Raw genomic sequence first — 16,048 nt, forward strand, 5'->3', positions numbered from 1 at the left:
TTACTCTGCTTTACAAGGCTAAAATATGCTGGGTATGGTAGCTCACATCTGTAATCCCAGCACTTGGATGCTGAGGTAGGATTGTCAGCACAGAGTATCCCCACAAAGCCTTTCAGGCAGGCCTATCCTGGGCCCAGTCAGGCTTTCCCAATAACTGGCAAGGTTGAGAATTCAGACAGATGCTCTGCCCTCTTCCCCTGCAGGTCAACATGAAGAGGCAGTATCACTAGGCTATGCTTCTACTGTGTGATGGGTGCCTGTCTCAGCAACTTTGCGCAAGGAAGTGTACTATCATGCCAGCCTCTACTGCCTTGCCTTTGCTGCTTGACTGAGATAACAGTTACAGAATGGGGGGCACCTACAGAGCCCTCTGCACCCCTCAGACCCCTCACCGATCTTCATCTGGAAGTTGTTGAAGGAGTGCTCGTTGATGTACTTCATTTGGTCCATCAGTTTCATAGCAAAGTCAGCCAGGGCTTTGATGTGGGTCTTGCCTGCCTTGTCATAGGTGGAGTCATTGAGGCCAGAGGCAGCCATGTAGGTGCTACCGATGGTCTTGATCTTTTCCAACTGCCTGAATCGATCCTCGCTGATGATCTGGACAGAAGAGACCCAGACCTGGGTCAGCTCCCAAGCCTGGACACTGAGGTCCACAAAGAGGGATGGGGAGGTAGATGGGTAGTACAGTAACATGGTCCTCTCGAGTCCCCTCTTCAAACAGCAGGGCAACTGACTCCGAAAGAGGTCTCCGTGGCTCTGTGGCAGAGCTAGGCCTCTTCCACACTCACCCACAAAACTGAGTCTGTGGCCTACCTGCTCATGTCCACACCAAGAGCCCTGAAGGACAAGGTCACTGGGGCTGGCAGCTGTCCCCACCTTTAGGAGCTCACATGCCTCCTACTCAGGGGAATCACTCTCATCTTTATCTAGTGAGTTACACTTTTCCTAATTCCCAGCTTTCTGGAAGCCTCACGGACATCTTCATCCAACTCCAGTCACTGCATGCCCTGGGGCACTACCCAGTCCCAGTCCCTCAAGTGCTCTGTATCAGTCCCACTGGGTTGTGCCTCCCACACTCCTGATACAACAAAGAGGTCCCTGTTGGCTGGCATATGCTGGGTGCTAAGCAAGGATGTAAAGAATAAACGAAGGAATGGCTTCTTTCTGCCCCTACTGCCCAGGGCCTTTTTTATGCCTGTTCCTCCCTTGCCCAGGCTTCCTTCCTCTAACTCTCTCAAAGCCCTTGACAGCCCTTGACACAGAGACTGTGCCATCTCGGGCACTGGAGCCCTGATGGCTCTAGTTCAAAGAGCTTAATCAGAGACCCTAGCTCTGATGCTTCAGTAAAATGACCTTAGGCAGAACACTCAAGGTGTGAGGGCCTCAGTTGTCTGATCTGTCACATGTGCCAGGGGCCTATGACAGCACCTGAGACACAGCCAGAATCTTCCCTTCAGAGCCTCTGATACCACTGTTCACCCCTAGATGTGGGGAGGGGATCCTGGGGACCTGTGAGACCACCCCCAGGATCACCTCATCAAAGTCAGCGATGATCTCGTTGAGCAGCCGCAGGCACTCGACGCCCTCATTGTTGGCCTCCAGCTCCACATAGAATTCGGAGAAGTTGGCGATAGAGGCAAACATGACAGCCACACACTCACAAGACTGATAGTAGAGTTCATCGTTGCGCCGCTCACGGGCCAAGAAGTGGGCAGCCACGTCCTTGGGCAAGATGTTGTGGAGCAGCCTCCGGTTGTAGGCCTGCAGCTCCTCCATCTCTTCCTTCTCCTCCGTGGCCTGCAGACAGAGAACCCAGTGATAGGGGACTGAACAACCGTGCCGCTTAGAAAAGGCAGAGCAAGTCTTGCCAATGCCCAGGATGTCAGAAAGTGTCCTCCTCTCTGCAGTTTCCATTTCCACATGTTCTCCAAACAGTACAAATGGCCATGGGAAAAGAGGCACAGATGAGTGGCTGAGGCTCCCACTGCCTCTGACAAAGAACACACATGGGGGAAACGGGGAGCAAGAGGCCCGGCCCTGAAACTGGGGGCCAGGAAAAGCAATGATCCAAATCCACACTGGAATAGCCCTCACCACTCTGCATCCCTGCGTTTTCCTAATAAGATCAGGAAATGCTTAGAACAGCAGCCAGCCAGAGCACCTTCAATGGACTCATCCCATGTTCTCCCCATCTCTGCTTCTCATCAGAAAAAACTTGTTCTGGAGCTAGACAAGACCAGCTGGCCGGGGGAATGATGCCAGCTGGGGTGGAGAGGAGACATCACTGACTGACTTTGGTCCCCCGCCCAGTTTGGGTCCTGAGTCTGCATACTTGGAGTTTTTGATCATTCACCTTCAAGCACAGAGCCCTTGCTTGAGGCTAGTGGTAGCCCATCAGGGACCAAAGCAGAGAGGCAGTCATACATGGAGGTGTGGCAAGAAATCACTCAAAGAGATTGCAGAGTGGAGTTAGCTGTCTCCAAACCCTTGATGGCAGACAAAGGAGTCCCCTTCCTAAGAGTGACTGTGTTGGTGAGTCAGGCAGAGAAAGGATGGCTAACAGGGATGTTTAAAAGCCCGGCTTGGCTGGGCTTTCCTAACTAAACATGTGTTTCACAGAAACTAGATTCCCCAGTAGGGCCATGACTATATCTCAGGACCCTGGTCTCTCTGTAGGCAGTGGCTGTCTGAGGAAGGGAGCTGGCACATCTTTCCAAGACTGTAGAACCCAAAGCCTGAGGGAACTGAGAGCCCTAAGGCAGAAGGCCTGGGGGACCCCCACCCTCTTACCCCCACAGGTACAAGGACCTCCTCATGTTCATAGCCAGGTGATTTCTGGAACCATTTAAGGTGATTCGAGAACTTATGTTATACTTGCAAAGCTCCTGGACCCAGAGGGACCCTACACAGCCCCAACTCTGCCACTCTGAGATGCTAGGTAAGTCCAACAGTAAGCACCAACTTCCTGTCCAGCCTTCAGCCTAGAAACTTATACTCCTATGAAATAAGCACTTTGACCATGTCTCCTCCCCATGAATAATAGCTACCTATACCTGCTTCTGGAACAGATGGCCCTGGAGAGGAGGCTGGAGTGGGAATTCCTGAATCCCTGTTGTGGACTGACCCATGAAGAATCTGGGCAGTGGCCCATCTGACTCTGAAAATGCTCCATACTGCTAATTGCCCTGCACCATCACCACCAGACCACATTCCCGGGCTTTTGAAGGCCCTGGGCCTGCCAGCTCCTTTGACAACCTAGCAGGTAATAGAAGCAGGACATATGCCCTTCCTATAGGGTTCCTGCCTAAAGTGTCAGTCACAGTGGAATGGAGGCTGGGGGCAGAAATACTGGAGCACAGCCACTGTAGGGGACAGAGACAAATCCACTAGGCCTGCAAGGCACTCCCACCACATCAGGAAACTACCCCAACACAAGTTGGGCAGCTGTCAACTTGGACAACTGCTTCGAGGGCCAGGCACAACAGGACAGGAAAACCAGGGGCCCATAACCTCTCAGTGGTCCTAATAGAGCTAAAGCTTCAGGAAGGGACAGGGTGGGCTCTCCCCAGAACTGAGACCAGGGTCAGGCCAGGAGAGGCTGCTGCAGGCAGAGCTATGCTTCCAGTACAGGAGCTTCAGAAAGGCTGAGGTATCCCAGGCAGTTCTCTGTCAGCACAGGATCTCCTACCAGGGCTGCAGACAGGCGCAAAGACAAAGGGCAATAACGGGTGGGGAGCGAGGATCACTTCTTCAATGTAAGGCTCACTTGTGGCTTTCTATTGCTATTTGCTGGCTGTTGTTCTCTCAGCTCCCCAAAGCCCAGGAGAACAGGAAATACAGGAACCTGTTGGACAGCTTCAGAGGGAAGGAGCTGATGAGACAAGCCACCCTACTCACTCAGGCAAAGGACACTCAGTGGTCTCCCTTCCAATGCAAAGCCTTCAGAACCCAAGAAAACAAAGTGACTAGGGGCCCCGGAGTACAAGGAAACAGAAGGACTAAGGGGAAGGACAGAAGAAGGGGCTGGGAGAGGATGGGGGTCTGGTGCCACCAAGCATATCACTCTCTCCAGGAAAGATAAGGGGAGGTGGGCTTCTTACTGCCTGGGTAACAGTGGCAGGCACAGAGTGGGGAGACTTGAAAGAAGTGGGAGGCACTGGATCAAAATATGAGGTTCTGGTAGGAATTCATAATTTTTATTTGTCTTGGGGTTTTTTGTTGATTTTTTTGTTTGTTTGTTTGTTTGTTTGAGACAGGGTCTCCCTGTAGCCCCAGGTGGCCTAGAACTCACTATGTAGACCAGGCTAACATCAATCTCACAGAGATCTGCCTTCCTGTGCCTCCCAAGTGCTGGGATTAAAAGCATGCACCACCATGTCTGGCAGAGCTCCTAATTTTTTAACAATATAAGCATATTGAAGTGGTATAGACACATGTGTGTACATACACAGAAATTTCTGTATGCGTTTGTCACCACTGACACACAGTTCCTAGCTGTGTCCATGGAGGACCCAGAAGTGATGAGCCGCTGAGTGCCCAGATCTCAGTTTCTGAACACTGTTCTCCACTAGGAAGAACCAGAGGTCCTTGAAAGAATCTTTGAGCTTGGCTTGGAGGAAGGAAAGTACCCAAAAATCTGAGACATTTTCTGTGCCAGGAAGTCAGGAATGCTCAAAGAATGGAGATGGGTGAAATGACACTCATCAGCTTGAAGAAATGGGCAGTAGCCAAATGTAAGGTGATAAAGCACGAAAATAAACAGCATGGCAGATCATAACCTGTAGGCTTAGGAGCTGTGAATTGGTGCCAATATAAACAAATAAATGAAGAAGCAGATTAGAAACCAGAGACTCCTCCTTATAGTAAAATGCCACCTAACAAATGTAGAAGGAAAGATAGGCACAGAGCATCACCAGCTGACATCTCTTTTGCTGGGGGGAGGGGGTGTTGGGGGGGTGAATGGAGCTTGAGACCTGCTAGTAGCCCTGGCTGGCCTGGTTCTTGCTATATAGACCAGGCTGACCTCAAACTTGCAGCAATCCTCCCATTTCTGCCTCCAAGTGCTGGGATTATAAGCCTGTGCCACCATGCTCAGCTACTAACTGACATCTCTATATGGGCAGAGATAGGCAGGAATCAGTGAATGCAAAGGCTGGAGGTGAGGATTTGCTCAAGATCAGAAAACTGTTGCAAAATCAGATGTCTTTCCATAAATGCTAATCTAATATAGATAGGAGAGAAGTGGCAGAGGGCAACTTGAACAGGTGATTAAGGTCAGCACCATGGTGGGATGAGGGACTTGAAGCTTTCCAGTTATAGGCATGACCATGCCCAGCACTTTTTCCCCAGCCTCTTCCAAGAAGGGGTGGCCCAAGTCTGCACAAGGACATGGATTAGCAAGCTCTTTAAGACTTGTTAAGACTGAAGGACAAGGAAAGGCAGGTGAGACAAGACAGCTAAATGCATCGTGTTCCTGGAGAGGGTCTTGGGCCTGAACTGGGATAGCTGGCATAACATTAAGTGTCCAGAGTGTCACTGTGCGTTCCCGACCGGGGGGGGGGGGGGGGGGGGGGAGGGGGCACATGGAATGATGCAGGGGACCTCGACTATCCAGAGCTGACGGGTAACATGTCAGAAAGCACAAAACCAAACCAGGAAGATGGGACTGCTGGACCCCTTTATGCTGTGCTTGCATCTCTTCTGTAGATTTAAGATTATTTTTAAAAACTTGCCCAGGGTTAGGGAGATAGATCAGCCATAAAGTGCTTCCCTTGCAACCACAAAGACGTGAATTCAATCCCTAGAACTCATGTTTTAAAAAAAAAAGCCAGACATGGTCACCTGAGTTTTAATTCCAGCACTGGGGGCGGGGGGAACAGGTGGATCCCTGGGGCTCACCGGCCAGCCAGCCTCGCCTACTCACAAGTTCCTGATTAGTGAGACACTTTGTCTCAAAAACAAAAGTAGATGGCACCTGAGGAAGATGGCGCTCCAGGTTGTCCTCTGGCTTTTAAACACACACACAGATGTGTACTTGCATACACACATGAACTCACATACACACATGCACTTGCATACACACATGAACTCACATACACACATGCACTTGCATACACACATGAACTCACATACACACATGCACCTGCATACACACATGAACTCACATACACACATGCACCTGCATACACACATGCATACTCCAAAACCAGACTTAAAAAGGGGACATGAGGTCAGGGAGAAAAGGAAATCAGCTGTTCCTGTGGCCAGGTGTGACAAGGGGACAGAGTGGGAGGACACTGGAGTGACTGAGGAGGGTTAGGGGCTTGAAATGGTGTGAGCCTAGTACAGGGCCCCAGGCCAAGGAGACAGAAGTCTTGCTCTTGTCCCCAACATAATCCTTACTGCTACAGTGGAGAGACAGGGACTGCGGCTCAGTCTGGGAAGTCAGAACCTGATAGATTTGGGAAGCCTGCTTCCCACACTGTTTTGCACCCTTTCTGGATCCCAGAACTTTTACCCTAGCTGGAGCTGAGATAGCCTCTGCCACATCCCAGCAGCAGGCTAGCTCTTCTTGAAGTCTTTGTGACACAACCAAGGTACTTATCAGTGACCATCTTGGATGGGGCTCCCTGGAGGCCCGTAGGGGAGACAAAAGTGGATATATAAGTGGAGGTGGAGAGCCACGGGTTCCAGGTCCCACAGAGCATGGTCAACTGCTAAGAGTGCTAGAGCCTCTAGGGATTTCCTCAAAGAGGAGTGACAGGAGGCACCTGGGAAAGGTGAACACATTGGCTGTTTCTGAGCTCACTGATGGCCAGAGCTTTAGGAGGAGGCATTCCCCAGAGAACACTGTGGGTCCCTCAGTTTCAGGGCATCCCACTGCTGAAAGTCAGACTCCACAGCATACCATACAGATGGGCAGCTGGAGGGCCATCTGCATGCCATGTCCGACCATAAGCATGGCCCTCTGTCCCAACCAGCAGACTTGGGTCTTGACATTAATAAGAAGTCTGGGATGCTGGAGGCCTAAGTAGGCTGCTGTGGTCTGGAAATAGGAGCTGGGCCAGAAGAGGCAAAGAGGCTGGATTTTAAATTGTGAGAGGGACTGGAGTCAAAGCCAGGAAGCCAGTTTTCTCCTTTGGGTGCTCTCGGGTACCCCCTCCTAGCCTTTTTAAGATGGTCCAGCAAGTAACAAGGAGGGGGCTGTTACTAACACAAAGCCCTCTGCCTGACTCCTGCATATCCCTTCCTCCCAGTGAACATAAGAGGTGGGCGTTGGGCATGCAGATTGTAAAGCGCAGTGCTGGCTGTAGGCCTGGGGCAGGGAAGGTCTGGGCACCCAGCAAGGGTCAGAGCTAAGGCCCCTGATCATCCACCACCCTGGCCTATGCTGCTTGGCTGGGTTTCTTGCTGCCATTTTCATACTCCTTTGGCTTCTTTCCCACTGGAGAAATCTTCGTGGCAGCTTTGCACAGAAGCCTCCAGTGAACTGCCCAGAGAGGCCAGAGGCGTGACTCCTCTACTTCCTTCTTGCCCAACTCTTCCCCCATCCCTGAATGCCTTGCTGCCCACCACAAGCCAAGCCTGGCACACCTACATCTCTGCCTGATGACATGTAGGAAGTACTAGTCAGTGCTTCAGATCACTGAGCCCAGCAGAGTCTGGGCACTGTCTGGGTGAGTATGTCTAGAATGAACTCTAGGGTTTGGGCTCCTGGCCCCAGAGAGCAGGAAGCAGACTGCTGGCACACAGCAGCAGTCAGTTGGGCTGTCTTAAACAGGACATCCAAGGTCCACGGAGTGCTGTGAGGCCTGCTGCCTTCTCACGCAGCTCCAGCCCAGGGCCACCCACCTGCAGTTTCCAGAGGAAGTCCAGGCGAGCAGTGGACTCCACCTGCTGAGCATGCAGGTACAGGGCCAGCACGAAGACAGAGATGATGATTGGTGTCACCACCTTCAGTGCCACCTTGGTCGCATGCTCAGGGCTGTTGGTAAGAAGTAAATAGGCCTGAGTTCACCCTTGTCCTTCGGAGGACTGCCAGGTCATCCTCTCCCTTCAGCTCCCCTTTCTCCTTTCCCTCCTGTTCAAGCTGCCTGAGATGCTTCCTCCAGAAAGTCATCCAGCAGAAGAGCTGTGGTTTCTCCTGCCCTGGTGCCCCTGTCTTTTACTCGTGGGCCTCACTGGTCACCTCAGTGGTAAACTCAGCTCTCCTACAGGCAGCCACAGTAGTGCAGGGTCAAGGTAACCAGGCCAGCCATAATGGCCCTGGCTCTGGGCACCTTTGGGCAAGTCTCTCAGTCCTCTACTCTTCTTTATTAAAGGTTTATTTTTCTTATTTTTAACTATGTGTATGTGTGTGTGTATCTGTGTGTTGGTATGTGCATGTGAGCACAGGAGCTTCAGAAGGCCAAAGGCGTTGGCTCTCCCAGGAGCTCGAGTTCAGGGGTTGTAAGTTACCAGATATGGGTGCCAGGAATCAATCAAACTCGGGTCCTCAGGTCCTTTTTTTTTGGAATTTTTGAAGCAGGGTCTCCCTGTAGCCCCAGCTGGCCTGGAACTCACTATGTAGACCAGGCTGGCCTTGAACTCACAGAGATCTTCCTGCCTCTGCCTCCCAAGTGCTGGGATTAAAGGCGTGCACCACCATGCCCAGCAACTCAGGTCCCCTTTAAGAGTAGCAAGTGCTCTTAACTGTTGAGCCATCTCTTTACCCTGTCAATCCTCTACTCTTCAGTGTCCCCATCTGTAAAATGGGGTGATGCCTCCATTTCGAGATTGTGGTAAAGAGTAAGATACTGTACACTGAGTGTTCCCTATGCCTAGTGAACAAAGAGTAGGCACTCCCTAGCTGGAGGCTGTTACTGTATAGTTATGTTCCTGGTCATTTGGGGTGTAAAAAGCTCTCATTCCAAACCTGCTGCTTGTACCAGCATGGTGCTCAAACCCTGAATACGGGGTCTAACTCTCCGCCAAGCCTTCCTAAATGCTGGGCCAGGTTTCAGAGCCTCCAGGCTTGTATTTAAAGGGAAGCAGGCTCCGCCTTCAGCTCTGTGGCTAATGGCCTTGGGCTTATGCCAAGAAGAACCTGGAGCTACAAGCTTTAGACAGGGGGCTGGGGAATTACAGAGGCCTGATGACCTTGCCATTGAGTCTTCAGATCACCTTGAAGTATGAGAATCCAAACTGTCAAGTGTCTACCCAACTACAGCCCCTTGCTGCCCCTGGAGGAAGGGCCTCCTTGCCTGTTCTAGCTGCCCATCTTGTCAGGAGGCCACTCCCACCTGGGCATGGGTGCCCTCTTGTGTTCTCTTTGTGTCAAGGGCAGGGGGGGCATCATAGAAGAAGTATCCACTCACCACTGGGAGGTCCCATTGTTGCTGAAGTCTCTGTGAACAGAAGTTGGGGAGACTGCTCAGCCAGCCTCAGGTTTCAAGACCCTACCCTGCCCCCAGGCCCTGTGCTCTCAGGCCCTGTGCTGCCACCCAGAACCCTGTTCTGCTGCCCTCCAGTGTCCAAGAGGACACTTAGCAGAGAGCTTACAGAACGCTCACCCCAGCCAGCATCTGATCTCCCTAACCAAAAAGTGCTCCTTTCTTACCCTGGACCCTGTCTGTCCACCCTCTACCTCTGCAGTCCATTCTCCCCACCCCACACACATCTACTTGTCCATTTGTCTGTCTCAGCCCTGTGCTGCCATATAGAAGGAGTAGAGAGGAAACCTTATATCTGCCCCAGGTGGCAGCTGCTGGCCACATGTGGCCACAAAGCCTTGAAATGAGGGTAGAGCAAGTTAAAATGTGCTGTCACTATACTGGGGAAAAGGTAAAGTAGTTCACTAATAATTTTAAATTGAGTATATGTTAAAAAGATCATATTTTGGATATATTAGCTAAATAAAATTACTAAAATTAATTGCCCCTTTGGGCTGGGGGGAGGTGGGATTGCTCAGTGGTAGAGTGCATATCTAGTACACACAAGGTTCAGTCTCCAACATCATAATAAAAACACACTATATGTCTTTTTTTTTTTTTGGTCTTTTTGAGACAGGGTCTCCCTCTAGCCCCAGCTAGCCTAGAACTCACTATGTAGACCACACAGGCCTTGAACTCACAGAGATCTGCCTGCCTCTGCCTCCCAAGTGCTGGGACTACAGGCATGCACCACCATGCCCGGCTCTCCTTTTTAAAATGTATTTTGTTCTATGAAATTCAATGTTTAAAAAGTATTGCTCTTCAAAAAAAATTATCAAACAGAAACACACCCTGCCTCCCGAGTGCTGGGATTAAAGGCTTGGCCACCACGCCCGGCTACATCTGGCTTTTTAATTACAGTTGCTAGAATTTAAATCACATGGATGGCTTGCATGATTTATCTACTGGATAGTACTGCCCTAGAGCTAAACCAGGGTCTCTCAACAACACTGCCCTCCACTGTCTGATGCCACCTTCAGCAGAGGGAGAGAAAGGCTAGAAGGGGAAGGAAAAAAAAATCTGGCTCCGAAGCTGGGCGTGGAGGCTCCCAGCATGTGAGAGGTAGATAGGAGGGTCAGGAGTTCAAGGCCAGCTCTAGCTACCTGTTCCTGATGGCAGTGTCTTCCTGTCACCTGCCCACAGCCCCGCACAGCTACCAGAAGTTCTTGTGTGAGTCTGACTTAAGAGTCTTCATTTTTGCACGTTACTCTTGTCACAAGAAAAGGACATTTCTGCTGGGCTCCCTGTTCTACTCAGACTGTCACTGCCTGGCTCAGAACCTGTACATCATAGGCCCTCAACAAATGAATGAATGGTTCAGTTGACGGTGGGTGGATCTCTTGCCTTCCTTGACCCCAGGAGAAGCTGCACCCTCTCCCAAGCTTGAGGTCAGCAGTGAGTAGCCAACTAGGCAGTGGAGCCCAGTCTCCTGTAGTCGCCCCCAATATGGAGAGGGAGGAGAGGAAGACCTTGTGTGCTCTGCTCAGGTAGCCAGGCCTGGGGAGGAGCAAGGCACTCTCCTTGCAGATTCCCTGTGGTGCCAGGACCCAAGCTCCAGCTCTCCTGCTTCCCTGTTCCCAGACCCAGTGGGGATGTCAGGAAGGTACTGCGTACATGGCGTTGGCGGTGACCAGCAGGTCAGCATTGTCAAAGAGTGTGACGCCCGGCACCTCGACGATGAGTACATAGATGAGCTCGATGGCCAGCATGAGCACCAGCTTCCCGATGCAGCTGATCTGCAGGAACACGGAGCAGGCCAGCAGACTGAGCAGCACGCTGTAGGTGAAGTACTGCCGAGACAGGGCCATGTTAGAACCAGCCCTAGCTCTTACTACTCCCCCACCCCTTGCCTGACCTGGGGTGTGTCGGGTAGGGGAAACATAGTTTGAGAATGTGTCTGCTGATGGAAGTCAGCCAGCAAGTGAGATAAAATGTGAAGAGCTTGCCTAGAAAGCAGATGGGCTCCAGGTTGAAATGGGTCAGGGAGGTTGGTATAGAGTGTGGCTCCAGGCTCAGGCTGGCCTGGTTCATCCTTGATCCACTATGGACTGGCTAGATGCCTGGTAACCCTCAGTTTCCCCATCTGCAAGCTTCCTGTCAGGCATCCACCCATGAAAGAAAGCCCTTGTTGCCTGGCACCATCAGTGACTGCCCGGATCAAGTGCCCAGTGCCCCAGTGATGATCTGCAGCTTTCAAGTCCACAGCTCTAAACAGGAACTTTCAGAACTCACCCAGTTGGGGTGACACCTGAACTGGCCCACCCTAAGTAAGGTAACATTAAGTACTGTCTTTACTCAGATTCTTGTGACTACTCATATATGTAGCTGCAGAAATAAGGCTGTTTACCATCAGATTCTACTCAGGCTCCTCTGGGGCATGTGTGGAGACAACCTTCTAAAATCTGAAAACTTCTGCAGTCTAAATACATTGGCTATAAGTCAGCCTTCCAAGGAGAGACCAGGACCACGTATCTATCTTGGGGCAGTCCCTTTTAGTCTCTGAGCCTGTTTCTTTCTTAGATAACAGAGGGGCTGAACCAGCTGATCTATTCTATCTTTCATCCCCTGATGCTAAATAGATACATGTCAGCATCTATTACTTTGTTCTTTAAGTGCAGAACTATTATTCTAGATTCTCACCATTTCCACAATGCCTCTGCTCTGGACAGGGAGATGCTAGTGTCTGGCGGTAAGGCAGCCCTTGGCTTTCAGGAGTCAAGCAGGTCCCTTGCAAAGGGCAAGAGACCAGCCTTAAGTGATTAGATGGGCAGGAGATCAGCCTTACGTCACTAACTATATATCAGAAAAAGGAGGAGCTAAGAGGGCATGCCTAGATAATTCAGTTTCAGAGTCACCTACCTGTTCTGTGGAGTGGGTAGGAGAGAGCCCCCACCACTCAGTCCCTGGGCCCAGGCAACCAGGAAGCCCACATTTTATGTGGAGGTCCCCAAAGGCCTAGGGTTCATGAGCAGTGGCTGCTTGGTGCAAGAATAGCACTTGTGAGACATGATTAGTCTGAGCTCTGCAGTTAGCAGGACCTGAAGGGTCCCCAGGTCTGACCCTGAAGAGACTAGGCAAAGCTGACACTGAGACCTGCCATTGCCCTCCAGGAAAGAGCCAGAACACAGATATTGCTGCCCTTTTTCCCCAGACCCAGTTTCTCCAAAAGTCAACTACCAAGGGTAAGTCCCTCTGTTCTGGAGTCAGCCGCCCTCAGTAAGCAGTTCTGCTCCATGGCTTGGAACAGATGTGAGAGGGCCAAGGACTAGCTGCTACCTGCTGGCCATGGTTGTTGCCCCTGGCTTGCTGTGCAGGGCAGCCCTGAGGGAGAGGGAGAGTGCCTGTCTGGAGTACAGCTAAGTCATGCTGTCCTTTCCTTGTCCCTCTATGCAGCAGAGATTCCCATGGTCTTCCTAGGCAGGGGGAGGGAAGTCAGTGCTGTGATAGTCCCCCACCCCCAGGTCCTTCTGGATTCCAAGCCCTTGCCTTGAGTCAGGACCCCTCAGGGAACTGGATGAAAGCATCAACCTTAGCCCATTAAGAGACTGGGTGTAGGAATGACCATTGCCCTACAGATACCAGCTGGAAGCTGCCCTGCTGCTTGCTGTCCAGCATGGCTGAAACACTGGTGTGCCATAGGTGCATAATATGTGCCATTCTCTCAACACAAATTCTTAGTGTTGCTTTCTAAAGCCAAATCTACAAGTACAGGGTCTCTTTGCAGGTAGTAGGAATGTTCTAAATGAGGATGGTTGCACAAATTGGTACACTAAATCTGCTTAGCTGTGCTCTTTGATCAGGATCTTAAGGTAGTCCTGGCTTGGAGCTGGGATTCTTTTATTCTTCACCCTGCATGAAGACCCCGTGGCTCCTGAGCTGAGGCAGAGTAGGAAGGTTCTCTCTCCAATTAGGAGAGTGAATACTGGAGCCAGGTAATGTGCATGAGAATTCTTGCTAGCTGTGTGACCTTAAGCAAGTTACTTAACCTGTCATCTCTATAATGGAGAGAATATAGCACCTATATCACCTTTTTTGTGATGATTTACTGACCTGTGTTCAGCACTTAGCCCAGTTCCTGGCACAGGGTAAGCACTGTCTAAACCATAGCTATGTTGTCCACATTGGTGCTGTTCTGACAAGGCTGCTGTGGTGTTGGAGAAACTGGGGATAGGCAGTCTTTGGTGGCCCCCAACCGTGCCTCAAACTGTCCAGAGCTGTGAGGCAAAATGGGGAAGGGCAGGAGTGTCTGCCTCTGCTGCTGTCCCCCCACCCTGTCCCCATTTCCCGAACCTCCGGGAAGTTGCAGTTGGGCCGGGGGCTGCTGCAGAAGCCCTGTTCATCACCCAGGCTGTAGTTGAAGGCCGACTCCACTACATGGCACGCGTTGACCTCTCTCATCGTGATGTTGTGTTCCTCTGCCAGGCAGCCTACCAGGTTCTTGGAATTGCACATGAACTAGGGTGGGGAAGAGGGTATCAAGGCTGGTCAGCCCCTGCAGGCCAGGCTAGGACAGCCCATAAACAGGATGGTGATATCAGACCACCTGTCTCAGATGCATCTGCACACACACTAGGGACAAGAGACACACCTGAAGAGGAAGGTTTGCCCTGGGCTAGAGGGAGGATGTCCATGTGCCTTCCTGAGGCAGGGACCTTTCAACCTACTTTGGGGACATCCCCTGTGCTCCTTTTGGCTCCTTCAGCCTTGAAAGTAAGGAACTGAAACCCCATGTGAAATGCTAATGAAAGAAATTGGGCCAATCTGAGGTGGGATTAAGCAGGACTGCCTGGGATAGGCTCCCGAGCCCATGTGGCTCTGTTGTTTGAATCCATGGGGCCAGGGAGGCATTGGGAGGTCATGGAGGCACCTACCATGTTGACAAAAGCCGAAAGGAACACCAGGGTGATGGTGAACACCCCGACCAGGGTGCTGTTCATCTTGGACCGCACAATCTTCCTGGAGAGGGTCTGCAGGGGAATGGGAAAGAGCTGGGGCGGGGGGCGGGGGGGAGAGAGACAAAGCAGAATTCAGTAAGGACTCCACAGATAGCCATGGTAGAGCTTGGAGGATACACCCTGTCTCTAGTGTAGCACCCCAGGTTGAACCCCTCCGGTTGCATGACCCCAGCCTCACACCACTGCTTCAGGCCTGCAGCAGCACTGCTTTGACACTGACTGGGAGCGGGGGGAGGCTGTCCCAGGAGCCCAGAGATGGCAGAGGCAGGATTAAGGAAATGATGCTATCCTGGTGGGATAGGGAAGTGGCAGAAAAGCCTGTCACTCATGGTGCACCCTGGGTCTCACAAGGAGTGGCAGTGAGTGGTTGAGGAGGCCCAGTCCCTCCTGGGAGGGCTTCTTGGAAGAAATGGAGATTCAGAGAGGCCCTGCTGTCTGGAAGAAGGAGCTGTCTATGAGAAGGGGCAGAGTGGCATGGGTGCAGGAGGGAGGAGGCCTGATTGGGGCATTAGGTGAATGTTTTCTTCAACACGAAGCTCCCATGGAGCAGGCCATTTGGCTCACCTAGTTCCTCCCACACATTCTCCAACTAGACAAGTCATACGTCCACGCCAATACCCACTGTAATTTTAGTAATTAAATGGTCAGCTTGCTAAGTTCACTTCTGCCCCCAAATCTGACATGTCATATACCACACACTTATCTGCCACACAAAAGTAGAAGGATCCTAGTGGGGAAAGGAGAGCTGTCCTCTCCACCCACTGGTAGGTATGGGCCTGGGCTGCTTCCTAAGACAATGAGGTGCTACAGGGATACTGATGGGATAGTTAGGGCTAGCCCAAGAGGGAAAGGGCCACACTGACGACACATGAGTAAGCAACTGTCAGTGGAGGTGATCAGCTCTGGTTGGCCCATCTCCTGCAGGATTCAAAGTGGGATTCTGGATGCTGAGATTCTCTATCTACATATAACACATGCTAGTGAAAAGGGGTTACCATGGTTTTCTCCAAGAAAAGTGGCTCTAGGGTCCTGGTCAGCAGAGATGCCAAGGGTGGATAAGAGGGTAGTAGGTAGATTTGCCCTCCACAATGGTTCCAGCAGAGAGATTTAGCAAGGTATACCAGAGACAGGCCTCCAAAAGCAGCCGAAGCACCAAGAAATGAGACTAGATGCTGGAGAAGGCCTTCAGTGGTTAGGAGCACTGGATGCTCTTGTAGAGGACCTGGGTTCAGTTCCCAGCACCCATATGGTAGCTAACAACCCATAATTCTAGTTCCAGAGAATCTGATGCCCTCTTCTGGCCTCCACTGGCATTGCATGCATGGGTGCAATTATAAACATGCAGGCAAAACATTCACACAAATCAATCAATCAATCAATCAATCAATCAAATTTTAAAGATGAAATGGGACTAGAATTGGGAACAAAATGAAGACCACAGCACTGAATCAACCTTCCCAAGAAATCTAGGGTGCATGTCAACAGCACCAAGCAGGTTATGGAAGGATGAAACAGGCCCAAGGTAGAGGGGCAGCCAGAGCCCTTGGCAAAGATACAGGAAACCTAGCAGAGAGGGCTGGAGATGACTGCTCCCTGACACACAGGGACGAGGACAAATCAGTC

At 51.3% G+C, this 16,048-nt stretch overlaps 1 protein-coding gene across 2 annotated transcripts in view; it reads right to left on the reverse strand.

Annotated features, from left to right (window-relative positions):
• The window catches only part of Adcy5 (adenylate cyclase 5), a 158,593-nt gene that overhangs the window by 6,404 nt on the left and 136,141 nt on the right, over positions 1 to 16,048 (reverse strand). For both annotated transcript variants that reach the window (XM_008842955.3, XM_029568213.1), the window contains exons 13-19: positions 14,342 to 14,458; positions 13,761 to 13,925; positions 11,085 to 11,260; positions 9,357 to 9,386; positions 7,852 to 7,984; positions 1,534 to 1,797; positions 393 to 597 (exon numbers count right to left, since the gene is read on the reverse strand). In XM_008842955.3, coding sequence (XP_008841177.1) covers positions 393 to 597; positions 1,534 to 1,797; positions 7,852 to 7,984; positions 9,357 to 9,386; positions 11,085 to 11,260; positions 13,761 to 13,925; positions 14,342 to 14,458 — 1,090 coding nt within the window. The remainder of the gene's footprint in view (positions 1 to 392; positions 598 to 1,533; positions 1,798 to 7,851; positions 7,985 to 9,356; positions 9,387 to 11,084; positions 11,261 to 13,760; positions 13,926 to 14,341; positions 14,459 to 16,048) is intronic.

The sequence above is a fragment of the Nannospalax galili genome, unplaced genomic scaffold (assembly GCF_000622305.1).
Source record: "Nannospalax galili isolate Female #2095 unplaced genomic scaffold, S.galili_v1.0 scaffold18, whole genome shotgun sequence".
NCBI classification, from domain to species: domain Eukaryota; kingdom Metazoa; phylum Chordata; class Mammalia; order Rodentia; family Spalacidae; genus Nannospalax; species Nannospalax galili.